The sequence below is a fragment of the Chamaea fasciata genome, unplaced genomic scaffold (genome assembly GCF_029207755.1).
Source record: "Chamaea fasciata isolate MVZ Bird 193981 ecotype frontalis unplaced genomic scaffold, bChaFas1.0.hap1 SCAF_17, whole genome shotgun sequence".
Taxonomy (NCBI): Eukaryota; Metazoa; Chordata; class Aves; order Passeriformes; family Sylviidae; genus Chamaea; species Chamaea fasciata.
Genome location: NW_027094102.1, coordinates 6,583,184 through 6,609,971, shown reverse-complemented (window position 1 = coordinate 6,609,971; position 26,788 = coordinate 6,583,184). Strand labels below are relative to the sequence as shown.

The following is a 26,788-nucleotide window of genomic DNA, read 5'->3' as shown; positions in this document are numbered from 1 at the left end:
CACCTTGAGGTAAGGAATCTACCACTGCAGCTTCTGAAATATCTAACTCAGATGAGAAGTGCAGGATGGTTTGGGTTACCAAAATGACCTTTAGTTAATGCTGCTAGAAGAATACTAAATCATAACAATTTTCTCCCCGTAGTACTCATTCCTCCTGGTATTTTTTTTTTGGCAGTTTCTAGGTCAGATTCCCCATTCCGCTGCTCCTGCGCTAGAACAGCGCTCAGGTTGCACAATTGCAGAGGAGGGAGGAATCTGCTTCCCGAATCCCGAGCTCCCCGGTAGCCTTTCCCGATTCTTCCCTTCTTCCCAGCATCTCCTGCTGGGAGCCCACCCCAGGTAGGCTGCGGGTCGAGGGGTGCGGCAGGGTGGCTTTGGGAAGGTTGGGGGATGCTGGTCCCCCCTCGCCGCGCCGGGGGTGGGACGGGGAGGCCACCGCGGCTCCCCCGGGGCGGGGGGAGGACGCTGCCCGTGTCTCGCAGGTGCGGGCTCGCCTTCCCTTTGCCGCGTTTGGTTATTTATCATTTCCACCCCCCCACCTCTTTTCCTCCTTACCCCTCCCGCTTTTCTCTTACGCAGTGGGAGCAGCCCGGCAGCCTGGCTCTGCCCAGCCGTCCTCCGTCCTCCCTCCCTCTCCCTCATCCCTCCCTTTTCCTTAAAAACGTGGGCTCCGGGGTGCAGCCCCCTGCGCTGGCAGCATCCCTGCCTGCGAGAGCAGCCCTTTCCCCTCCTCCACCTGCGGAGTGCCCGGCTTTGTCCCGTGTCCCCCCCATCCCCCGACCCGGGGCTGCTGGATGTGGCCGCGGGGAGCGGAGTCTGGTCCGGAGCTGCGCTAGAGGGGACCTGCCGCAGGTAAGCAGCAGCCTGGGGTTTATTGCCAACTTCGGGCTTTCCCTGCTGTTTTAGGGGGATGCGGAGCGGTGGGGTCGTGCCGGAGCCCCGGCAGCTCTCGGGGTACGCGGGGGGGCAGTGGAAGGTCTGGGGGCACCAACCCGCGTGTAGGGGACTCACCGAGCCGCGGGGATGGCAGAGGCAGGTGGGGACATGCAGCCCCGGGGAGAAGGGATGATGTGTGCAGCCCGCACGTCCCCTGCGCCGGCGGTGTGGAGAAATGCGTGATCCCTGTGTGCTCGGGATGCGCCAGGCTCTCAGGGTTGCATCCCATTAAATTCTCCTGGGGAGGGGGGGGCTGTGTTCCGTGGCAATAAATCATCCTTCTCCCTAGTAATAAATCACCCTTCCCCGGCGTTTCTCGTGCACTTGCCTTGCTACAGCCCCCTGCCACCCGTTTGATTAGCAGATTTTAAAGCTGTTTCTTGCTGCCCCAGGTCCTTGGCGCAGGCTGCTGCTTCAGGATGGACCCGCTCTTCCCTGCCCACATTTTTGAAGACCCCGACCTGAGGAAGCTGCTGAACGACTCCTCCATGCTCAACCTGAGCTTTCTGCCCAGCAACTGGTTCAACAACAGCACAGGGGACGGTTTCCTGCCGCTCAGCATCAAGATCACCATCGTGGTGGTCTACTCCATCGTGTGCATCGTGGGGCTGGTGGGCAACTGCTCCGTCATGTATGTGATCGTCAGGTAGGACACCGGGGACAGCTGGGAGCGGGGCAGACCTTCCCTCTCCCAATCCCTGCTGCGGGTAAAGCAGGCAGGCGCTTCCCTGGAGTTAGAGACGTGCCTTAGAGGTAATGAGGTGGCATTTGTTTTATTGTTTTGGTTTTATTTATTTTTTCCCCCTTCCTAGGCTGTGATGAAGGTTTCTGCCAGTTTTCAGCTGCCCTCTGGTGCCTCCTAAAGTTTAACCCAGAGAATGGAACAGAGTGAGCAGATCTGCACAAAAAAATTTGGCTTCCCCCCCGCCCCCCCATTTCTTTTCTTTTTAGGGAGCTGGATGTCTCTGGGGAGGGCAATGTGCTGGGAGCATTCCACTGCCCCAGGGTGTGCTGGCTCCTTAATGGGACCTGTCCTTCCTGTGCGGTGTCCGGCACCCCAGCTGTGTTTGCAGGTGCTGCTCCACCTGGGAGCTGGCCCTTTCCAAAGCTGAGCCTTGTTGCAAAGGAAAGAGCCTGCCGGGAAGCTTCCTTTACTTTTACAGGAGAAAGAAAAAAAAACCCAAAAAACCAAAAACCCACAAATGTAAGTCTTCCAAGCCTTTGGAGCCTGCAAACTTAAATAAGATGTGAGAGGATGCTGCAGAGTTGAGGGCAACTTCTCTGGCTCCTTGTGCTGAAGTCAGGAGAGTGGGGGAGACCTTTGCAGAGGGACAGCACAGAGCATGCACCACTCCATTCTCCTGCCCATTGTTGACATTTTGAGTGTCCCTGCCTGCTCCTGTCGTGGTTCAAACCCTTCTGGTTCTGGGAATCAGAAATCTTGTTCGCCCTGTAAGTACAGAATAAGTTTGTGCAGCTCTTAGGGCTGTGGTTATGTTAAACCTCAGCATCCCCCTTCTGATCTCTGCACCTGCATGTTAAGGATGGAGCTTCCATTTTATCCACATCTTGGAGAGATGGACTCTGCCAGTACAGAAAAGACAGGCTGGATCCTCCAACAGAAGATTAAAGTATTTAGCAGGTATTCAGACACTGATGAGATTTTGTTCCTGCCAGGAGCCCAACTGCTTCCAAAGCACCTTTCCCCTGAATCACTACAAGTTGTCTGGGGGAGATGCTGCAAAATTAGGTCTTTGGTACCAGAGGTCAGTGAAGGGTGGTTAAATCTCAGCTCCAAGGGCAAAGTGATGTGACTGCTCATCAGGCTGCCTGTCTGTGCTCTTAGCTGAGCCGTTTATGGCACTGAGAGGGGATCCCATTAGCCCCGGGGAGTCTGCAGATGCAGAGAGGAGGTTTGCAGCACATGGTGCCATGTCTGGAGAGCTCGTGTTCCTGCTCAGTGTAGTAGCAGTCGTTGGAGTAGTTTGTGGGTGTGTGTAAGCGTGTGAGTAGTGAGGCTCTGGGAGCTGGAAGCCCTTGTCTGATGTTGGAAATGTGGCTGCCTGGGAATGTCAGCCTGTGTGCAGCAGAGGAAGGGAGTCCTGACCCCATGCACGAGCCTTAATGTGTGTGAGGAGAAGCCTTGGCAGAAGTCTTTTCCCTGTCTGCAAAGGTCTGGTGGGATGTGCACAGCAGGATCCTGCTGGCCCTGCCCAAGGCTGGGACTTGAGGATCATCAGTAGTATGAGTGTCCCAAACTGGGTTCTGGGCAGGTTGGACCTGTGCCATGGCTAACCATGTAAAACACTGGCTTCTGCTCCACACCTTTTTGACTTTGATACCTTCCAGTAGGATAAGTGGCACTCAGAAAAAGAAAGTGGGATTTAGCACTAGAATTTCCTGTGGAATGCAACTCTTTTTGTGTGTGTTTCCTCTCATTTTACAGTTTTTAAGCAACTGAAAACTGACGACAGGTGCCAGCCCAATCTCCCCCATGTTTTTCCATTTCTCTATTTCCCTTTATCCAGAAAGGAAAAGTGTTTGCTGGGGAGGTTCTAACTGAGCTAGAGCACGTGTAGGAGGTGCTGTTCCCCACCCATGCTCACTGGGAGCTCAGTACTGAGCTGAGACCAACACTGAATTAGAGACAAGGCTATGACCCTTCCTGAGTCGATGAGTACAACTTCTGGTCAGCTCCGCCCAGGATTCTTCTCTCCTTGCCTTGCCTGTTCAGGTCAGGAGCAGGTGTGAGGATGAATTGGACTCAATATCAAACTCTTGACCCTGGCCACACACACAGATTGATGAAGGGCTGCCAAATTGTGGCTGTACAAGGAGGATGCTGATGAACTTCTCAAGCACAGGCTCTTCTCCTCAGATTAAGACTTTGATGCTTCATGCCTTGAATAGCACCTGCTTTTCAGTAGGTTGGAAGCTGGTTGCTGGTAAGTCAACACAGGGTTTAGGGGCCCTTAATGATAAATTAATGGAAAAATGATCAGCAAACCCTCTGTGCTGCACCCTTATGACTGTTGTGCACCCCAACAAGTTTTTTTCTTGCCATGCTTCAGCAATGATAACCAATAAGCCTGGTTATATTACACAGCCCACACGAAAATGGTGTACTACCTTCTGGAAAAAGACTGGTAGTGTTATAAACAGTAATTGTTTCCTGTTTTTAAGGGAGTTGGGAAATAAAAAGACTCCAATACCAGCACTCCAGGAAGTTGGAGGCATCAGGAAAGCTCATTTTTTTGTTCCTCCTGAATGAGTTTTCTGCAGCACCAAGGGAAAAGTTTTAAAATCTCCCGGCATTTCACACAAAAGTACAAATTCAAAGCCTCCTCTAGGATTTCCCCTCTGTTGTAGAACCCAGCCTACATCTCTATTGTATTTGGAGTGATTTAACATTTGGAACGATTAATTAATAGAGACAGTCATCATGTGACTGTCAATCCCTTCCAGTGCTGAGCAGCACTAATTGGGTAAGATGGAGAAGGGCTCTTGTCAGGAACACAATTTCCTGGACAGTAAAGGGCCTATTGTGGGAACCTGCCTCGTCTGTGGCTTTGTTCTGCTGGCTCATCGTGGAGCTCCTTGCCAGCAGAGACGAAGCCTCCCCTCCCTCCTCCTTCTGCTGTTCGCTCTCCTCTGCATATATTTCCTGTTCTGCTTCTTAATGAACATGAAACAAGGAGCTGAACAGAGGGTTTGGGGGGAGAGTGGGGGAAACCAGGCTGCTGAGATCCCTCCTAGCTGCTAACCAAAGGCTGCAAGGCTGCCTGCCCAAGATCTTTGTGTTTAGGAAGGAAAGCAAAGGGGAAGGAGGGTGACTTTCGGCCCTGGGGGTGGGGCTGACCCAGGTGTTCTTATAGGGGTGTGACACCTCTGCCAGCCACTGGTGACCCAGGGAAGGGACAAGGTGCAGCTTGCTGTCCCCAGCTCCACCAGCTGCTGTGATGCTCAGCAGTGGGGATCTGGAGGACTCTGCTCCTTCAGTTCAAACCCCTGTGGGAACTCGGTCTCATTTTTTGGGCACTCCCCATAGTTACGGCAGCTCTCTGTTGGCAGCCTGGCAAAATGCTGGGGATGCTCAGCTCTGTCAATGGTAGAACACCTTTCAGAGCATTTTAAGCAATGTTTCAGGCAGTTTAGGGCCATCAGGCCCCTACATTTTCATGTGCTGCTTCCAGGTGAAGCCTTAGGAGGAAAAAAAGTGATGGGGAGGTGCCTGAACTGTGAGGCTGCCTGGGGATGTTGTGCCAGCTGTTGTTCTGCTTGAAAACGGCCTCAGCCCCAGAAAATAGGGGTGAGGGCAGCTGGCTGTGATGAGACAAGGGAAATGAAGTTAATTATGACATTTCAGAGATGCTGATTTCTTAATAGAAAGCTTTCTAAGGGAAAAGCCTGGACCAGCTGTGTGTCTCAGAGATGAAATGAATTGAGTGCTTCATGCAGTGGGGACCCAGCAGACATGACTGGGGCCATCTGAGACCTCTGTTGTCTTCAGATCTGCCTCTTAGTTTTTCCTTGAAAAATAAAATTAATAGACATAAATTATTGAAATTTATAGAGAAATCAAGGGCTCTTTGTCCTGGAGAGTGAGTAGAGCTGGGTGAGGATGGTGAGGTGAGCAGGAGGGGATCCTGCTGTGATAATGGCTGCAAAGGACAGGTCTGCAGCTCCCTGATTTCCGGGTCCCCATGAGCTCAGGTGAGCTGGGCTCAGCCACATGACCCCAAGAAGCCACACCTGACCCCTGCTAACACAGGTCCTGTAGATCCAGTGTGTGTTGAAGGGCTCTTTGTTTCACCTGACTGTGGTGAGGTGGGTGAAAGGGAGTTGCCCATTGTGCAGCAGTAACTCTGTGATGTTTAACACACACACACACACACACACACATGTTTAAGGGACTTGGTTCCCAGTGTTTTTCAGAGACTGGGCATTTCCCAGAAGCATTCTGGATGTCAGCAGAGGCATATCTGGCCCATGAGCAGGGATAAGAGCACCCTGCTGCAGGGTGGATGCTGATGGATGCCCTCCTTAGACCAGAGCACCATTCCTGGTGGTCAAGCACCTGCTCCGGGGTGTGGGAGCATCCCTGAGAGTCCCTGGGTGAGCTGCTGAACCCTTTGCAGCAACAGCCACAGAACCTCCTCCCTTGGCATGCCAGCACCACAGTGGCCCCCAGAGAGCACCTGGAGGGCAGGGCAGGGCTGGCTTTTCATAGCTGTCCCCCAGTCACAGAGGTGAGACTCAAGGGCAAGAAGATCATCTGTCCCAAAGTGTGTGCTCATCCTGGCTGGCTGCAGATTCCATTAGTAGCCCCTGCTAGTCAGTCCCTGTCTTGCTGGGTAATTTATAGGCTTTTAGGTGCTGTGCTGGTGGCTGCTTTTGCTGTAGTGTCTGGCCTCAGAGTCCAGACTAATTTAAATTTGTCCTTCTCAAATTCTGTGTGGTTTTTTCAGGGCTTGTTGAGCCATTAAGGATAAATCATCTTTCACTGGTCAGAAGATTCAGGCTGAGGGGGCTCTGGGCTGGTGATCAGAGCAGCAGGGATGCAGAGAGCACGCTGTGGGCGGCTGGCTGAGGGGACACAAATCATGACAGAACGTGCCAATATCAGCTTCACGCAACCTGAGGGCTGGGAGCAGAGATGGGAGAGAACTGGGGCTGATTTCCACCATCACAGGGTGGGAGCAGCTCAGTAAAAATCCTCTTTGAGCCTTTTCTGCTCTGTTTTGCTTGCTGAAGCTTGTCCAGGGATGGGGGCAAAGGCTGTCACTGCTGCTGGGGTGTGAGGTGGGGATGGAGGGAGCTGCTCAAGGTGAACAACACTGTCTGCATCCTAATTAGCTGGAGCTACACATATCAAAATCAAGATGCTCCAAGAGGCAGCGAGCTCCTGGAAACAATGCTCAGGGTTTTGCAGGGCTGCAGGCTTTGCTCTGGTCCCTCTGCCCCTTGTGTCTGCAGCTCCGTTTTGGGCTGTGGGTTCGCTGCAGCCAGCTGGTCCTTAGCCCCAGCCCTTGCCCTGCAGCCTTGCTGTGGCTGGGTGGAAAAGGGAAAGATGCAAAACCTACAGGTCTGCAGCTCACCCTGAGGCTCAGCCAGGAGCAGAATCTGTTCTTGTAAGGAACAGGTCCTCAAAGCCCCGGGGGTGTGTCTACCTACCCTACCCTTAATGACTACCCTTAATGTCCTCTCCCAGACCGTGCATTCCCCTTTCCAGAGGGGACACCCTACCAAAAAGGAAGTGGAAGACAAGTGCTGAGCTGATATCCAGGTGTTTTTCCTCTCAGGCTTCAGCATCCGAGAGAACAGGAGAGCAGAGCAAAGCAATTACTGTTGTGACAAAGGGGGAGCTGGATGGAGAGCTGAGCACCACCCTGTGGGAGATGCTCCATTAGGAAATTACCTCCGTGGCACAGTGCAAGAAAGTGGCCCAGCAGGGAGCTGATGTCCTCCACAGAATCCACAGGCTCATCTGCAGCAGATTTGTATTGTGGGGGAGGAGACCGAGGTGCCTCCTAAAGCCTGAGAGTTTAATTTCTCTTTCTTTTGTGCAGATTAAGAGAAAGAACACTCTCAGTTCTGGAGGAAAAGAAATAGAGGTTAATCCACAGAGAAGTGATTGATTGATTTTTGTGTGTACTGAACATTCTGGAAATGTTTGGGAACATTGGTTGGTTGGGACAATGGCTGTTGGCTCTCAGCGTGTGGAGAAAGTGGTGTATAAGTAATTAATTAGGTGTAAATTAATTTCATCCCCTATCAAGGGCACAAAATCAGCTTTAAATTCTACTGGAAGATGGGTTGAAGGAGGTGGTGGGACAGCCACTTCAGTGTGTCCTGTGTTGGAGCAGGGGAAGGTGGCTCTGCCATCACCTCAAGGAGGTGGTGAGGAAGGAGGCAGAGGAGAGGGATCTGTGCACTGAAGGATTTTGCAGAGCCAGTCAGATCAATTGTACTTGGACCCTGAATTTGTGCTGAGAAGTCTCTGGGAGGAGTGGGGCCAGTGGGGCTGGAGGGAGTGGCAAGGAGCTGAAGATTTGCTCTGCACACTCTGGGTTCAGGGCTGGCTGAGATGCCCCAAACTTCTCAGTGCTGGGGACACAGGAGTGTGCAGGGAGGCAGCTTTATTCCCCATGGATGCTGGATGGGGATTGGAGGTGGGTGAATTGTTGCTTGTTTCTCCCACTGGTCAATGACAAAAAACAAAACAGGAACAACCTTTAATTTTTACTGTTTTGCAGTAAAGTTGCTCACCATTGCTCAAAATCGTTATTCCCTTGAGTTATAATGTCAGTAAATGCAGTCAGGGTTAGAGGCATGTTGATGAATTAGCTCCAGCCCTCCTGGAAGGATGGACTGCAACAAACTTGACCTTTGGGAAGCTTGAGGCAGCCCAGCCAGGCTTGTGGTGTCCAGGGGGAGATGCAGCTCCCAGGAGACCTTTGCCAGCACAATCCTCGGGGACTGAATGATTTCCCAAAGCCTGAGCTGACAAGGCTTATTTTTGTGAGAGCTGATAAAACAGTGATTTCACTTCTTCATTTTAATCCCCATTTCCTGACCTCGAGGGGAAAGTGAATCCACTGACAGACCCGCCTCATCCCCCTGTGCTTTGCTACGTTTATGCCAAGTGCAAGAATTGAAGAAAGGAAAACTTGGTCAGTCTGAGATGCTCCTCTGGAGTTCAGGGCACTGGAGGCTGCTGTAATTCTCCTTAGGAAATCCCAAAGCTTAAAGTCCTGGCAGCTGCCTGGCTATGTTGGATTTGCAAAGTGCTTTTGCCCATTCATCCCATCACAAAAGGAAAGGCACCAGTATTTTCCTTCTACTGCTTTTAGTTATGTAAGTTTGTCTGAGCTGGCTTTCTAAGAACCTGTGATTGATTTCCAGGCCAGGAAAAGCCTCACTCAGGCTTGTGTGGGGACCTCAGAGTATTTCCAATGTTTCCATCAGTGCTCACCTCCAAAAGCTTCTCTTGGCTTTCAGGGTCAAAGAGAGGATCATTCAGTTTTGCTTTCTGAAGCTGCCTTCAGACTTCTGATACAAGCCCAGCTTAGAGCTCCAAGGCAAGTTAAAAAATAGACTTTTATAGTCTGGATCGTGGTTCCCCTGTCTGCTTCTCTTGCAAACCTGACCAGGTCACCATGTGTCCCAGCAGAGCTCAGAATATGCCAGTGATAATGTTCTGCCAAGCATTCAAATAATTTATCAAGACCTGAAGAAGCTCAGACTCTCAGGGGAGGGCACAGCACTAAGAAGGGCAGTGGTGGGTTTGTTGTTCTGAATCAAACTGGCAAAAAGAGCTTTTTAGGTCGAATCAGACTCTGTAAGATTTTAACACGTATCAGGCTGAAAATAGTGCAGCAGTTTACGGGTAGAAGTGTTACCCTCAAATGAACTTGCACTCTGTTAATAACATCATTGTCTGCCATTTTTGGCCATGTTCCTACTAAGGCCATTAGTAGAGTCAATGATGGATGAGCTGTAGTTTTAAAATTATACCTATTTGAGCTCTTATTCTGCCTATGAGAGGAATATCCTGGAGCTGAAATGTTAGATTCAGTGACAGAGCCACTGTTGAGCTTCCACTTCTGCCGACATTGCACGTCCCCCTGGATAGGTGATCACAGGTGGCTCTGCATCATTTCCCAAGTGTGAAAAGGAGAGGATTGCCATTAGAGCAAGGTGACTCTTCCTTCAGGGCAGTCAGTTCATGTGGTAAAAGTAATACTGAAATGGCAAAAAAACCTTTAAAGTAGAGTATGACTTGTGACTTTACTCCTTTCTCTAGAAAGATCCATTGTGATATTTTGATTTCTGATTCAAACCTAGTTCCTCATGAGTTTTTGACTGGCCAGGGCTGGCCATTTTGGCTGCTCTGATTTGATAGCTCTCATTAGCCATGCTCTCTGGCTATGAGCCCATATCAAATGGCTGATCAACTTACCCCTACACCTTTCAAATCAGCTTACTGGCTAAAGCTCTCACCAATACTTATAACAATGAAGCCATAGGTAGTGAAATCCTAAGCTGGCCTTATTGAAGTAATTTTTCAAGACACACCATCTGAGCTGACAGCCTCAAGCTTTCGTGGTTCTCACTGGCAGTGTCAGGGAACGATTCTCCTGCTCATGGAACTGAGTGTGGAGGGACCATTTGTGATGTTGCAGGAGATGGGCTGAACTGTGTGTTGGTAAAACTGTGGGAGGTTGAAAGGTGAGGATGGCCAATCTCATTACATAGGAAAATACATCATCTCCTTTCGAAAGCAGCAGAATCTACTTCAGTAAAGTTCAGTGTCTGGCCCATCACGATCAGGTGGGAGCTGTAACCATTGCTCATTCCTGCATTTCAGATTCACCAAGATGAAGACAGCCACCAACATTTACATCTTTAACCTCGCTCTGGCTGACACCCTGTGCCTGATGACCTTGCCCTTCCAGGGAACAGACACATTCCTGGGCTTCTGGCCCTTTGGCAATGTCCTGTGCAAGATTGCCATCTCCATTGACTACTACAACATGTTCACCAGCACTTTCACGCTGACGATGATGAGCGTGGACCGCTACATCGCCATCTGCCACCCCATCAAAGCCCTGGACATCCGCACGCCCCACAAGGCCAAGGTGGTCAATGTTTGCATCTGGGCACTGGCATCTGTCTTTGGCATCCCGGCCATGGTGATGGGATCTGCTGAGAACGAGAACAACGGTCAGTAAAACTGCATCCAGCAGGAGGGAGGGAGGGGACAGGAGAGCCCAGGGGTGCCAGTGTCATCAGTGGGGTGAGGTATCTGCTGTAAAATCATCTTAACCCTGCCCCTGCCTCTCTATATCACTGCTACTGCTTTTCTAGTGTTGAACACAGAATTGCTGTGTGAGGAATTGGACATTAAACATAGAATTGTTATGTTAGGTTGGGAAAGCCCTCTAAGACCATCAAGTCCAACCATTAGCCTAACTAACCTAAACTAATCTGAATGTGCAGATGCTTTTCTGCTTGATCTATGTTTGCTGATCTTCCTTCCCATTTCATTCTTCTACTCTTGCAGAAATTGATTGTCTAATTAAGCTCCCTTCTCCCGTGGACTACTGGGATCCAGTGTTTGGCATCTGCGTCTTTCTCTTCTCCTTTATGATCCCCGTGTTGATCATCACCATTTGCTACAGCCTCATGATCAGGCGACTCAAGAACGTCCGTGTCCTCTCGGGCTCCAAGGAGAAGGACAGGAACCTGCGGCGCATCACCCGCATGGTCCTGGTGGTGGTGGCAGTCTTCATCGTTTGCTGGACTCCCATCCAGATTTTCGTGCTGGTGCAGTGCCTGGGTGCCAAGGCAGAAAGCGAGCTGGAGCTGGCCATCTCCTGCTTCTGCACTGCGCTGGGCTACGCCAACAGCAGCCTGAACCCCGTGCTCTACGCCTTCCTGGATGAGAACTTCAAGGCGTGCTTCAAGAAGTTCTGCTTCCCCACTGCCTTCAGGACCGAGCTCCAGATGTCCAACAGGATGTGCAGCATCGCCAAGGATGTGGCCTATGCCTGCAAGAACTCGGAGGGGACTAACAATCCGGCCTGACTAGGCATGGAAATCCCCATGGTGGCTGTCGCCCAGCAGAGTCCGACCACCCCCACGTCAGAACTAACTCAGATAACGGCCCTTTAGCAGGACCTCAAAACTGAGAGGTGAGAAACCAGGAAAATCATTTTGGGGGTTGGGAAAACCGGATACTGCGAGAGCACGCAGAGAAAGTGAGCCCATTTGATGCATTTTCAAATCCTGTGCATCCTGCACTAAGGAACGTGTTTGAAATCAGCCCATTGATTCCTGCAAAACCCTGGGAGTTTGCAACATTATTGAGAGTTTGGGAATTAAGGGTTTAAAATAGGCATCGCTCCTGGGGCTTACACTTCTGCTGCTGGGAGACAGACAGAATGTGAACTCTTGCATTGCTTTTTTCCTCCCTGGGTGGAGATGTTAACAGCTCGCCTGGCTCACCAGGCACTCGTGTGCGGGTTTTCCTCCTGTGCCATCGCTCTGAAATCAGACTTTGCTGCAGCCAAAATGGGCAGGAGGCATCAGACAAAACCCAAGATCATCTCCAGGATGAGTCATCGTGCAGGGAAGGATGCAGGGAGGGAGAGGAGGGAGCTGATGGGAAGAGAAATTCAAACTGCTTTGGGAGGACAGCGCCAGCTCCTGCAGATGGGATCTGCAGTGAAACCCCCCTCCCAGAGGGGAGCAGGGGGTGAGAAGGGACTGTCAGAACTGATGATGTAGCTCCAAAGAGGAGGAAGAAATAAAAACTGAGGAAATGAACACAATTTCTCATTTACATGCTGCTAATACTTTTCTTTTTATCTCTGTATTTCCAGTGTAATAATGGACAGAATGTGTCTGTATATACATGTCTGTAGTGGAATAGGTGCAGATGCATGGTAGGATTTCACCTTACCAAGCATGCCTTGGGCATCTTCCTCGGTGAGAGGAGGAAGGAATGAAGTGGCCTATAGACACATGTATTTATGTATAGGGAAAGCCATTTTGGAGAAGTCAGAATGGCAACTCTTCCAGAAGACGTGGACATTCCTGGTGGGAGGAGGCAGCCTAAAACAGTCCCACCAGCTCCACATGGGATAAGAGGGGTACAAACCGTACAAAACCTGGGGTTCTATGGTTTGTTTTATGTTTTTAATTGAAATGACACCCGCGATGCTGAAAGCACGTGGGAAATGCTGCCCAGGTACTACCCCTCCTGCCAACAATGGATTGATTTTCCTCCCCCAGAGTAGGCCAGAGCTTTGTGGAAAATAAAATGTCCTGTCATTTCACTTGATAACAAAAGCTTCCCCAAAGGGTTTCACCACTTGAGTGTCCTCTGTGCTGCGGAAAGCAGCAGGCTGGGGTTCTTCCTGTAGCACAACAGCCCAGGAAAATCTGGGCAGTGGTGGCCAGCAGTGCTGATGGGGGAGCAAAGCACCAACCTCCACCTGGAGATGGGAGGTCAATTCCAACATGAGAACCAGCAGTGTCATCTGGACTGTACAGATTCAAATGTGAATATATTTCTTGTGCTCTGATCTATGAGATTCTGTATTTTTAATGTATTGATTTGCCAATATTTTAATGCTGTCATGTTCTTTATATATGCTGTACAAAGGAATTGAATGTTATATTTCTATGTAGAGTGTTTCCTTCATGGTTGGGCTTAAAATATAGACGCAATTCCAGTGTCCCACGTGTAGGACCCAGATCCCTTGTAAACTGCTCAAGCTGGGAGGATTTTGATGCTGATTCAGGTTTGACTGGGAATCTGGATGTATACCAGAGCAAACTTTGCAATTAGCACTTCCCCATACCAGTCTGGAGGGAGGAGGAAATCTGGGCACTTTAAGCATTTTGTAGTGGATGTTAATCCCCAAGCCCTCACCAAGAAATCCCATATAAAACCCAGGCATGTGAAGAACTGCTCCTTGAGAACTGTGCTGCTGGTAAGCTGCATCCATGCCTTTGGAAAGCTGGGTTAGGTGGGATATTTGTGGGTGCAGTACCAGCCCTAGGCAGTGAGTGACCTTGGGTCTGCTCAGCCCTCAGCTGTGGGATGGGGTCTGGGAATGTTTGGGGCTGAAGTTGGGAACTGACTGCCAGGCTGTTCTTACCCTTAGGGAGCAGGAGAACATTCATTAGTGGCTGGCTAAGGAACAGCCACACTCCCTTTGTTGTTCTTGGCTGGGTTTTTAAATAGATTTATGTCCTCTGGAAAAAAAAAAATATACCCGTGTTCGGCATTTTTAAAATACGGATTTTGTTATCACGACTATGCTGCAACGATCTTACATAATCAAGTACTCAATAAATGTGTGTTTACCAAGCTTTTGGGCATTTCCACGGCCCTTGCAGTGAATGTGTTTAGGCATTCTGTTTAATGCTCAGTGAAGTTTGTTGTAAGAAGAGCAGCAAACACCTGAAAGCAAAACTTTATTGTACTGTGCCTTTGGAGTTACAGGCTCATGGTCAGCTGGATGGCTTTAGTGCTGGCTCTGTAATTCTCTTTGGAAGTGGTTGTGTTGGTGTGATTTTTACAACTGTCGCAGTGTAAATGACATTTAGGTGGCTACTTGTGTGCTTTAATAAAGGAAAATAAAAACCCTTGTGCTTTGGATGATAATCTGGAAGAGTTCACTGGGTGGATTTGGAATGTCTCAGCCCATCTGTTTTAAGTGAGATCAGTGTGAGCTTTTGTTACACAGACAACTTGGTCTGCAGTTAACACAGGAACAGCAGATGTGAAAATGCTGGAAAATTTGGTCTCTGGGTCTTGCATAGAGCAGGTGTGATGTGCAGGCAGGGCAGCAGTGCAGGCAGCTGCCTGCTGTTAGAGGTGAAGTCTGCTGAAGGATGAAAAAAAAAGCTCTTCTCACCTGCTCTCCCCACAATTCCCAGGGGTGATGGGGTTAGGCATGACCCGGGAGAACAACAAATTGCAGAACTGCACTGAAAATAAAGCCAAGACCATATTCTGTAGGAAAGATGGATCAGCCAGTGAGATGTGCAATAAGGAAAGTGCTTTCTCTCTGCACAGAGATCAATATTCCTACCCAAGCAGGTAAATATCAGGGGAGGGTTTTTTATTACCAGTGGTGATTTTCTTCTTAAAAAAGAAAAAGTAAATTGGTGAGAAGAAAAAAAAAGGAAATCTTTATTTTTCTTCTAGTTCAGTTAATTATAAGTATCCAGGGGTGAGTTCTTACAGCAAAACCATAAACCAAAGTGCTTTATTCAGTATTATGGGATTTATTAATGTACCAAGTATTCTCTCTGCTGCTGTTGGCTGAAATCAAGTACAGGAAAAGGCTGAGGAATGGATGAGCTGGAGACTGAGCTCTCCCCCAAGTAGCTCCTTGGCTCTTGGGAAGTCTGGGCAGATCTCTGGCTTTGCAAGAACCAGATCTCCCTTCCTCTCCCCCAGCCAATAACATTTCTCCTTCCTTCAATTACAACTTCTAACAGCAAAAATAAGGAGCAGAATTTACACTTTCACTGAGGTTTGGATGGACAACACCCTCAGGCACATGGTGGGGCTCTTGGTGTTGCTCTCTGCAAGGCCAGGAGTTAATCACTGATCCTTGTGGGTGCCTTCCAGCTCTGGATATTCTGTGGTTTATGGTTTTATGCTTTGGGAAGAGCTGAGCTGGGGACATGCTGGGTTACTCTTTACTGAGATGCAGCTCAGATTGGGGGGGTGTGTTTATTTTGGGTGAGTATTCAGCTGAAATCCCTCTCCCCAAGCCCACTGCCCATAGGAGCTACAAAGCCCTGCTCCAAACACCTCTGGCCCCCAGGGCTGAAGGCAACTTCAGCAGGTGAGAGAAACCCAAAGCTGTGTTGGGCCCTTGTTGTGCCCTTGATCCAAAGCTCCAGGCTTGCCCTGATGAAGAGACTGCCTGATGCTGTGCAGTTGCCATGTCTGTTTTCCCAAGATTTTCATGAGAAGCTAGACTGTAAATAGGTCTTTGTTTTTAAAAATGATCCTTTTTTAAAAAATTATTTTTATTTTTTATTTTCCAGGGAGGTTTGTTAACTATTTAAAGAGCTGTCACTGGGCTCCAATCTCTCTCTGGATACTTTGGAATATCATTGCTGGGTACAACCATGTACGTCCAGAGAAGGATGCCTCTCACCCCGCAATGCTTTATTGGGAAGTTGGCTACTCTCTATAGTTGGAGTGGTTTTTTTTTTTTTTTTTTTTTTTTTTTTTAATGAAAAGGATCTCCAGCAGCAGCTGGTGTGGTTGCAGCCTTTGATATCCTCTCAGAAGAGAGACTCAGACTGGCAGCAAAGCAGCCTCTGCCAGAAAAACTCCAGCTTGCTTTCCCACTCATTTTGATGTGCTTCCCCTCAGCTATTTTTGTGGCTATTTATGCAAAAGCAAATTTCTCCTTCCTTCAACGGGAGGATCTCCTTCGGACACATCCCAGGCTGCAGCCTGATTGTGCATTCATGGCTTCACGCTGGGTTTGCCGTGTGAGTCTCTGTGGCAGCAGAACTGCATCGCTGTGACTGCAGATTCAGTTGGTTATTGATCCTCACCCCTGATCTTCACCTCCCAGCCCCTCCCCAGGGCTGTCTGAAGGACCAGATCTTACTCACCAGCCTCCTCCTTTGCTGAGGAGAACCGTGGAGCTGAGATGGGAGGGATGGAGGGTGGAATCCAGCAGCAACAGATGTAGGAAGGAAAGTTGTCCCATCTCCGTGGTGAGGACTGCTTGTGAGGTGGGGAGGCTGAAGAAGGGAGAGAAGGGGGACAAAGTGAACCTGTTGGAGCAAGTCTAGAGGAGGCCACAAATATCCTCTGAGGGCTGGAGCATCTCAGCTACAGAGACAGGCTGAGAGAGCTGGGGGTGCTCAGCCTGGAGAAAGCTCTGGGGAGATCTCAGAGCCCCTTCCAGTGCCTAAAGGGGCTCCAGAGGGCTGGAGAGGGGCTTTGAAAAAGGGTCTGCAGTGACAGGACAAGGGGGAATGGCTTCAACCTGACAGAAGTAAGGTTACATTGGATAGTGGGAAGAAATTCTTCCCTGTGAGGGTGGTGAGGCCCTGGCACAGGTTACCCAGAGAAGATGTGGCTGCCCCGTCTCTGGAAATGTTCAAGGCCAGGTTGAAAAAACCTGGTCTGGTGGAAGGCATCCCATCCCATGGCAGGGGGTTGGAATGAAACATCCTTCAAGATTCTTTCCCACCCAAACCAATCTATGATTCTGTGGTTCTGTGAGATGGAAGGTGGGAAGAGTAGCCCATAAGCCAAAAATCCTGGTGCTGTGTGAGGAACAGAGATAGACTGTAAGAAAGTAGAGCGTGTGCTGTGTGATGCTGATGGATGGTTGGCACAGGGTTTTTTTGGACCCCTTCTTGTCACGTCTGAGCTCCTGCACATCTATTTTGAGTGGCCCACAGTGGCTGCAAACACCTGCCCTACTGCCTATTTCGACTGGGGATTCATGACACCTTTGCTCAAAATATGGTAGCAGAAGTACCAAGGTCATTGCTCCTTTTGAAAGAGGGAGTTTTAGGATTTTTCCAAGCAAAGGGATTGCTATTAGACTGGGTGCTGTTAAATCAAAGAGCCCCATGGCTCACAAACTCCCTTTGTTCCTGCTTTCAGCACTCTGAAGCCTGGATAGATTGCATGACAGAATGAAATAATCAATAAATAGAGCAACATGGTTTCGTATCTTGGCAACGATGATGCTGCTGAACCATGTAAACTGACTTTTCTCTCTCTCCCTCAGTGCAGAGATCCTGTCTGGCTGCAGGGAAGGAGTGATGCCAGCTCTCCACAGTGCTGGGGGACAGCCCCTTCTCCCATCTCCAGTTTTGTGTTTTAGCAACCCCAATACCCTCTAAACTGTCCCTGGGTTAGAAAGTGCACAAGAATATCCAACCACAGCTGGGATCTCCTTCACCCCACAGTACATCTCCCATGTTTGGATTCACAGGATTTCACAGTCCTAGAATGGTTTGGGTTGGGGGGGCACCTCAAAGATCATCTAGTTCCAACCCCTTGCCACAAGCAAGGTTCTTGGAAATTTGGTCTTCCTGTGGCTGAACTGCTGGAAGGGCCTCTAAGAGGAAATCATATCCTGTTCAGCCAGTCCACTCTTGCAGAAAAAGGGTTTTTTCCTCCAGTCTGTGTTATTTCTAAGAGAGGATGTAGCTCCAGTGCTGATGGAATCTCCTGCTGCCAGCAGTGGTCAGGGAGAGCATCACTGCTCCCCTCCCCTCTAGGCCTGAAGCCAGGCAGGAAGGGCTGGAGCCTGGAGCAGCAACAGCACCAGCACTGCCAAATAGCACATTTTCAGTGTAGTGGAATGAAGAATGATCCTTCAAGAAACCAAGCAGGAAACTTGATTTTTCCAGGGAAACCATTGAAAGAGTCAGCATCTTCCTGTGGACTGGTTTTGGCTGCATTAGATCACCATTTTCCTGGCCACAGAGAGGAGCCCAGGCAGAGCCTGAGCTGGCTCTGTCCATTCAATAAACATCAGTTTCTCTGTGTGTTTCCAGCCTGGCATGTGCAGTGAATGCTCCAAGAAAAGCTCATGCCATGCTGATTTCATTCAGTGATGAGGAATAAAAACAGAAGCTCTGTAGTTAACATGAAATTAAGATTAATGGCTTTTCAGGTTGATTTCCTCTGTGTGAAATAAACCCCGTATTGCGATTTGGCTATTTAATGTTTGCTCAGTGTTAGGCATTAATAGCAACTTCTCCACAGGTTCTTGCTGACATATTTTGGACTTTCCCTCATCTCAACCTTGCACTGCTCTTGCTTTGCTTAATCACAGAGGAAATCATAGAATCACAGGATAGATTGTGCTGGAAGGGACCTTAAATGTCATCCATTCAACCTTCATGACATTAAAAGTTCAGGAGATAATCACCTGCCTCCAGGGACCCAGCATAAAAGGGCAGAAAATGAGCCCAGCCCCTGGTGATGGTGTTTACCCTTGTCCCTGCATTCCAGAGGTGACTGGGAGGTGGCAATAGAAAGCCAACCAGGGCTCTCCCTGTGGTTTGCTTTGGCATCTGCACCAGGGTTAAACTTGTGTGTGCTTGGCTGGAAAACTGCTTCATTTTCTGTTGAGTGTCAGAGATGCCACAGAGCCCTTCTGCCTGGGACTATCCATCAGGATTGTGGAGGATGAGTTCAAGATCAGGCTGGATGGGGCTCTGAGTATCTTTAGTGGGAGGAAGGCAAGGGGTAGAAACTGGATGATCTTTAAGGTTCCTTCCAACGCAAACCATTCTGTGATTCTGTGATTCTGTGATTCTGTGATTCTGTGATTCTGTGATTCTGTGATTCTGTGAATTTGTGATTCTGTGAGCTGTTGGCTCTGACCAGTCCCATCCATCATGAAATGGTGGCCAACAGCTTCACATCCCAGCTCCTGGTCAGTGTGGACGGAGGAGCTCAGCTGGGTGTGGCCACGGCATGAAGGATCCTGCTGAATCCATCACACAGATAAGGGAAATTTAATTACATCCGTAAGATTTCCATCAATGCTGAGCAGCAGCAGGCTGGGTCTCAGGGGAGATTTTTCATTGCATTGAAATCTGACTTTGTTAATTACCAGTCTCTGATCTCATTTGAGGGTTAAGTTTATGAAACGGAATCCTTATTTCTCTGATTTCCTTATTCAGCTGGTTTATTGAGTCTTGTACAGGGGATGCTTTGAACCTTGGAAACTCCCAAGGCATCTTAACTTCTGGCATGAGCTGTGCAGAAGCATCGGAGCAAGGCGAGGTGATGGACATGTGCAGAAGTCCTGGTGAAAGACAGAGAAAGAAAACACATCTCAGGAAAACTGAAAATCGGGACAAAGGTCTTGCTGCCAAACTATAGCTCATTTTACCCCCAAAGGGAACTCCCCCTTCCCACATGGGATGCTGGTGGCAGCACCCAAAGTCCCTACTCCACCCAGCCAGGGAACATTGTGGTGGGGGGCTTTAGCAGAGCAAGACCAGCCTTTGGTGCACCCCAGGCCGTTCACTTCCTTTTGGGGAAAGCTTCCCATCCTCTGTTTACCCAGGAAGCACCAGGCTTGGCTGTAGGCAGTAAGTAGAGCGCCTGGTTTTTATCTACACATCAAATTTACTTCTTTTTTTTAAAGAGAAAATAGCCTCTGAACAGCCCTTGAAGCTTGGGGCTAGTGTCTAATTCCACTTGAAGAGCTTTGTTAGATAATTGCAGTATTTTTCTGAGAGAAAGTAGAACAATCGAGGCTTGTAATTAAAAGCCATTCAGGCAGCTTTGATCCTTCCCTCTGCATCTTCACTTACCAAACACAAATGCCAACAAGGACTCATGGCAATATTTACTGTCACTATTCTTGGCCTTTGCCTTTAAATTAACTCCTCTCCCTCACTTCCAGTCAAAAGGAGGGGGAGGGAGGGAAATGTGGCTTGCGGCTTTTCAATAGGTGTTTTTATGGAAAGATTTTTTTTTTGGAGGATGCCTGATATCACAGAATCATGGAATCATTAAGTTTAGAGAAGCTTAATGAGTCCAACTATCAACTTGGCCACACCATCACATTCTCCACACCACCACGTTCACCACTAAACCATGAAATGCCACATGCAGCAGGTTTTTTGAACACTTCCAGGGATGGTGGCTTCACCACTTCCCCAGGAAGCCTTTTCCAGGGCTTGACCACTCCTTTGGTGAAAAAAATATTTCCTAATATATAATCAAACCTCCCCTGGCACAACTTAAGGCCGTTTCCTCTCATCCCATCACTCAATGATGACAAGGCTGGAGCTCGGCTGGAGGCCTCAGAGGGACAAGAGTTTATCACCCCAAAACTGCCTCCAGGCACAACCTCAGCTGCAGTGGTGGGGTGGATGGGGCAAGACCCACAAACACACCTGTGCCCTGGGCATGGACAGAGACCTGCCAGGGCCGTGTCCAAAGCCCACAGAGCATCCTCAGGTGACCTCCAGACTCACTGTGAGAGGGAATCCAGCCTGGGAAGTCCCCTTCCCTTCAGGTGGGAATTCCTTCATTCAGCTGGGAATGTCAAACCTTAACGTACTGAGACCCTTTGAAGACACCAAACTGGGCTTGTTTCTCCCAGAACAGGGAGTAAAGCTGGGGGGTCACCATTTCCTTGGATTTCTGGTGGGAGCATCAGTGGCTCATCAGCCCCCAGGGGCTCCCAGCAATCCCGAAGAAACAAGGTGAGTGCTACAGATGTCAGGCTGTAAAGAGAAGGGACAAATTCTCTTTCTTGGATTGATTTGAACAGTATCTTCTGGAGACCCTTCTGCTTCTCATCTTCTATAGTCCAAGTTTTTGCTCATCCACGTTTAATTTTTATTTTCATCTTTTTCTCACATAAAGATGCTTCTGAGAGCCAGGCCTTCAGCTCTCAGTGGGGTATTCTTTCTTTTCTCACCCAAAAATCGTGACCAGCCTTAAGGAGGCAGTGTGAGACTGTCTGAGAGCCAGGGGATTAAAGCTTCCCGGGAGAACAAGCTGCAGCACAGCTCGGATGAGGACAATTGATCCAAACAGCCAGTATTGCTGCAGCAGGAAGACTTAAAAAGCAACAACTGCTTCTGATCCCCTGCCTTAGCTCAGATGCCTGCGCTGAAAGCCTGCAGTGGGAATATGAGCCCTAATTCCTATTCTGGGGGAGGAAATGGCTCCCAGGGATGATGGAGCAGAGTCCTCCAGGGCTGTGTCCTCACGGGTGTGACAGAATGAGGAAGGCGGCTCCTCCCCGGAGCAGGAACCTGCTGCTGCAGTGGGCAGGAGGAAGCGGAAAGGCTTCAGCTCCTGCCGTGTCCGGGGAGCTGTGTGGCTGCGCCGCACCTTTGCACCCATTAACACACCCCAGACTGTCCCAGAAGGAAATTTCCCCGGCTTTGAGGCTGAGCTGACTTCCCTGCTCAGTGCATGCCTGGCTGGGAAGGGGTTAGGAGGAGGAGGGAACCCTGAGGGTTCCTAATTCAGCCTCTTGCGACCCTGCAGACCCCAGAGGGGATGCTTGCTTTAGGAGGGGATTTATTCCGTGAATCGTTAAAGGGGTTTATTTCCCCGCTTCCAGTCTTCAAGATGCAGCTGATGTGGGCTGGTGTGTCAAGTGGGAGGAAATTCAAAGGAACGAGCTGGCTTGAGGAATTTCCCTGGGGGGATCTTGGGCTGAGAGTGGGCAAGGGTCTCCTTGGAGGTGTTTTCTGCTCTCCCAGAAGGAGCTGAAGCAGCTGGGCTTCGGCTGCTGTGCTCCAGGGGTCTGCCCAGGCACGGGAACGCCGAATTTGCTGTCTCCCCGCAGGAGGCTGGGCGGGCTGCGGGAGATGCAGCGATGCCGAGCTGAAAGCGGAGAGTGCCGCTCAGCGCCGCCGGGCTGAACCGCACGGCCCCGCCGGACCCGCACCGGCCTCCTCGGGGCTCCGCGGGAGATGGAGCCTCTCCTGAGCACCGCAGGACACCTCGGCCAGTGCAAACCCTTCTCCCCTTGGAGCCTGGCACCCACACGAGGGGCCAACACTCGGGTTACGTGTTTGACGTGCAGAACATCGTGGATGCGGCAGGTTGCTGCCCTAAGGAGATGCTGAGATGGGGCTGCTCATGCTCGGAAAGGGAACTCCCAGGGGATACGAGCAATGTCTGGAAGTGCCTGTGGAGGGTTCCGAGAGGAGGGAACCAGACTCTCCTCATTGATGTCCAGTGACAGGACAGGAGGCAAAAACCAAAATATGTAAAATTCCATTAAATCATAGGAAGGAAATTCACTCTTAGAGTGCCGAAGTACAGGAACATGTTGTCCACAGTAGCTGTGGCATCTCCATCCTTGGAGACCTTCAAACCCACGTGGACACTGTGCTGGGAAATTTGACCCTGCCTGAGCCATGCGATTCTGATGTAATTTTGCGACTGTCATGTCTTGTGATTTAAAGGAAAAAGCTCCAGCAATATCGTTGTTGTGTCAGAAAGTGGGTAACTCGTGCTGAAAAGGTCCTTTCCATCTAAAAAAACACAGTAGTTTTTCCATGTCATAAAATATATTGCTTTTCCTAGAGCCCCAGTGCCAATGAACAGAGATGTTTCAGCTGATTAGGCAGCTTGTGTGAGAGGTGACATAATTTGAGTCAGTTTTCTCGCCCAAACAGCTTTTTCCACCTGGAAAGCCCATTGCCAGCAGGTGGCAACCACGCTGAAGCAAAATTCCTGGAGAAGTTTTACCGGGAAGAACGTGCTCTCCTTCATTGCTCTCCCACAGTTAGCACCTTTAATATGGAGAAGGCAACAGAGTGATCTTGTATCCAGACATCTATTTTTAGTTTTCTATAAATGAAATTGCCATCCTATATGGTATTGAGGGATGTCAATTTTGGTGTTGGGGTGCTCAGGGCAATTCAGTGCCCTGAGCTGTGTCACCTGGGGTCTCCACCAACACTCACCTATTGCTCTGAGAACCCTTTTAAGCTGAGAACTGCAATCTCCTCTTCTTTTATGTCACCTGTCCTGCACTTTCCTGAGGGAATTTGGACAGATAAGAATGGAGCTTGGTACCTGTGATTGGGCAAAATTTTGAAAGAAATATTTTAGCTAAAACAGCCTTCCTAAAACTAGTAACGTACAAACTTTGCATGGCTAAAGAGTGTGAGAATGAGGTTTCCAAGCTTTCAGTATGGAATTTCTGATCTTCAGACTCTCCCAGTCAAGTCCTGGTTCTGTTCAAGTATTTTGACTATTTATCTGTGAAAGAAGGAACTTTGTATCTGCAGTGCTCAATAGTGTTTTTTCTTGTGCTTACGAAACACCTTAGTTTTGTTAGAAACCTACTGTATTTTATTTTATAATAAGCAAGATGCAATATATATAGCAAAGACTTAGCACAAGTAGCAGAAAATTTTCTCTTATGAAAGAAGGACCAGTCTCTTTTTTTCCCCCCATAAGGTTTATTTCATTACTCACTCTTAAATAAATATATATTTGACACTTAACAGGAACAACTAATTCAAAATAATTTCTAACACAAATTCTCACAGTTGTCATAGTATTTGTATGGTGTGCTGTTTAGAAGTATTTTTTAGACTCAAATCTTCCTTTTGGTCTAAATTTAACAAGTCAGAAAAGAGGAAATTAGTGGTGGAGTGGAAGATGGACATCCTTCAAAATCAAAAGGAACCATAAACACACAGAAACACAAATGAATATGAAAATAGTTTTTTTCTGCTCCAAACACTCATCCTCTGTTTTACTGATGTTTCACTGAAAGTGGTCATTAGCTCTGCTCCATTAAACAATCCTCCCTAATAACACAGTGATAAAGAACTGAGCTTTGCACTCATCTGTAAATTGGTCTTCAGCCTGCCTGTGCTGTACAGCAGATGGCAATAAAGGACCACTCTGTGGCAGAAGCACACCCCTGAAAAGGAACCGTTCTGCCCTTAATAATTCAGAGGGTGAAATTAAAAATCAGGATATAAAAATGCAACTCTGAGAAGTTGGTAGGAGCAAAGAGGGGAAATGCAAGAGTTACAAGTGGGCAGGACAAACCCTGTTGCTGATGAGGATTACAAACAGACCACACATTACATGTAAACGAAAGAAAGGACATTGTGCATTCATTGGCTGCCCTTTCAGTCTGCAAAGTTGCCCCTGAAAAGCCCCAGAAGGGCAGGGACCTGCCAGCCCCAAATCCCTATTCAAGAAGTTCTGCATTCCAGCAACTTCCGGAAGCTTTTCCGAAAACTGTCATCCAGGAAAGCGTACAAGAAAGGATTCAAGCATGAGTTGGCATAGCTTAGGCTGGTGATGAAGTAGGATATCCCAATGACCATGGAAGTCTGGGGTAAGTCAGTGGTCAAAGCCACGATGGTGGCCAAGTGGAAGGGGGTCCAACAGAAGAGGAACACAGCCAGAACTATGAAGACCATAATGGTGACTTTCTTCTTGGCTTTGTCCAGGGCTCTGGCATTGGAGTTCAAGTGCATGTTCCTCAGCTTGTAGAGCATCATGGTGTAGAGGATGCAGATGGTGGATACCGGAATGGCAAAGCCAAGGATGAGGGTGTAGATCCTGCTGGCTTTGAACCAAAACCTCTCAGGCTTGGGGAAATTGAGACCACAACTCTTGATCTCCAGGTCGTCGGTGTAGACATTGGCAAAGATGATGAAAGGGAGGACTATGACGGTGACCAGGATCCAGATGCACAGGCTGACAATCCTGGCTGCTCGGTACGTGCGGTGGGGCATCCTCTTGGATCTGACTGTTGCCAGTACCACCAGGTACCTGTCTATGCTCATCACTGTCAGGAAATAAATGCTGGAGAATATATTGTAGTGATCTATGGACAAGATGACCTTGCAGAGGATTTCTCCAAAGGGCCAGTAGCGGAGGAGGTGCTCCACAATATTGATGGGCAAGACAAGCGTGAACAAGTCATCAGCGATAGCGAGGTTCAGGATGAACATGTTGGTCACAGTCTTCATCTTGGGGGCCTTGAGGATCACATAGATGACAGCAGTGTTGCCTGTGAGCCCCACAGCACAGATCACAGAGTAGATCACGGGCAGGACAACGTAGAAATCAGCTGCCTGCTCTTGGAGGGTGAAGTTGAACCTCATGCTGTTTTCCAGGTAGCAGCTGTTGCCTGCGTTGCTGCAGGAGCTGTTTAGATCATCCCAAAAAGAGACGTTTCCCATGCCTACTGATCACAGACCCCCCTCAGATGGCACTGAAAGCCTCACTAGTCCAGAAGTGAGACTTTTTTGTTTGGTTGGGTTTTTTTCCCCTCCTGTGAGAAGCAGCTGTTACCTCATTTAGATGCAGCTTATTTTCAAAGATGAGTTGTGAGGCTTCATAGACCACCTAACTTACCTCTCCCCCCTGCTGGAGAAGTTAGATTTCGAAGTGTTGATGGGAGAAAAAAATGTTCTGAAGACATAAGGCTCCATAAAGCAAGCAAACAAGAGAATTACGACTTTCTAAATAAGTTAAAAAACTCTTCTTTCCGAGAGCATTCCAGTGAGCTTTGGCTTTTCTTTTCTGGGGAAGTTGAGTGGCTCTCGTTCAGCTGTCTGCAGTGATAGTCCTTCTGGGGCTGGCAGGAACAAGGAGGCAGAAGGGGGAATTTTGTGCCTGGCTGGCTGTTCACAGCCCTTGGAGGACCTGAGGGATGGCTGCTGTTTCACTGGCACAGCGCTGGCTTTCTGTGCCGCAGCAGAAGCGTTCCAGTAGTTAATTAGCGCCTGCCTTTGTGTCGGAGTTCGGGCTCTTCATGGACTGGCATTTCACAAACAATGAAGAAGTTTCTGACACTGCTACTCCCCATTCCCAGGGTGCCCTAGTAAAAGAAGGAAGGGGGGAAATAGTTCAGGGGGTATTTCTGAAATTAATGGTTAAAGGGGATTACCCTGCAATCAAAGTAGACCTTTATGCAAGGGTGGGCTATGAACTTACTGTGAAAACCATCCCCAGTACAAGCATCTGGCAGCACCCCAAATTTGGCACAGATTGGGCAGACAAACCTGTAAATCTCAGAAGTTCAGGACTGATCAGGGAAGAGGGAAAGAAGTACCCTGAAAGTGAATCCGCTTTAGAGACACAGCAAGAATCATCCCATCTGTAGCAGTTACCACATCCATCACTATTGCCTGACCCGTACTTCCAAGAATTCCTCCACAAGGGATGAACAAACAACCGACCCCTACCCCCACCGTGAAGATCAAAGCTTTGGCAACCAGTCCCAGGCTCTGCAAAGAGAAGTGCCTCACTTCTCTTGCCTTTTGTTGTTGCACATTAATAAAGTGAGCGGGACTGCCGGCGTTGGGGATGGAGGGCTAAATTGTCCCTTACCTGGGAAGCGTCTCCGCTGCCTCCTCCGGCACCTGCTGCTTGCACTGGTGAGCCTCTTCCCTCTAATCCGAATTGGAGGAGGGTCTCTGGGTTGCTGACGTACCAGGATTTGCAATCAGATCAACATGATGCCTCTGGGTGTGCGCGTTGCATGTCTGAGCAATTAGCACTTGCTCAGACCAGGGAAGGCGGGGGAAACAAAGGTTTTCTCTCTGCAGGATTATTAAAATAGTAAATATTGTGGATGTTCCCTTCAGGGATGAGGGAGATGTCGAGGGACACAGGCAGGACCCAGGACTGGCTGAATGAGGGATGCATGAAAAGGTGGGAAGCAGGGGGTTAAACTGCTTCAATAGGGAACAGTGGCTGCTTTTAACAAAGGGAGTAGGAGGAGGGTGAGCAACATTAGAGCGTGCAAAATAAACAAATAAACAGACATACCTTGCCAGATCTGTTCTGTTTTTGGCTGCT

The 26,788-nt window shown here is 49.0% G+C and overlaps 2 protein-coding genes across 2 annotated transcripts; one reads left to right on the top strand and one right to left on the bottom strand.

Moving 5' to 3' along the window:
* Positions 1–1,355: 1,355 nt before the first annotated feature.
* Positions 1,356–14,105, top strand: OPRL1 (opioid related nociceptin receptor 1). Its single transcript, XM_066199132.1, has 3 exons — positions 1,356–1,582; positions 10,307–10,662; positions 11,003–14,105. The coding sequence occupies exons 1-3, from the start codon at positions 1,356–1,358 to the stop codon at positions 11,524–11,526; spliced, it is 1,107 nt and encodes a 368-aa protein (XP_066055229.1). The 3' UTR covers positions 11,527–14,105.
* Positions 14,106–22,437: 8,332 nt separating this feature from the next.
* Positions 22,438–26,400, bottom strand: NPBWR2 (neuropeptides B and W receptor 2). The gene is made up of 2 exons (XM_066198855.1): positions 26,318–26,400; positions 22,438–25,805 (listed from the first exon to the last, which is right to left on the bottom strand). The coding sequence occupies exon 2, from the start codon at positions 25,162–25,164 to the stop codon at positions 24,166–24,168; it is 999 nt and encodes a 332-aa protein (XP_066054952.1). The 5' UTR covers positions 25,165–25,805; positions 26,318–26,400; the 3' UTR covers positions 22,438–24,165.
* Between the last annotated feature and the right edge of the window lie 388 nt (positions 26,401–26,788).

Bases quoted from the DNA above. Each gene is read 5' to 3' on its own strand.
- OPRL1 (XM_066199132.1), top strand. From the start codon at position 1,356: ATGGACCCGCTCTTCCCTGCCCACATTTTTGAAGACCCCGACCTGAGG. The intron at 1,583-10,306 runs GTAGGACACCGG...CCTGCATTTCAG, and splicing joins GTCATGTATGTGATCGTCAG to ATTCACCAAGATGAAGACAG. The intron at 10,663-11,002 runs GTCAGTAAAACT...CTACTCTTGCAG, and splicing joins TGCTGAGAACGAGAACAACG to AAATTGATTGTCTAATTAAG.
- NPBWR2 (XM_066198855.1), bottom strand. From the start codon at position 25,164: ATGGGAAACGTCTCTTTTTGGGATGATCTAAACAGCTCCTGCAGCAAC.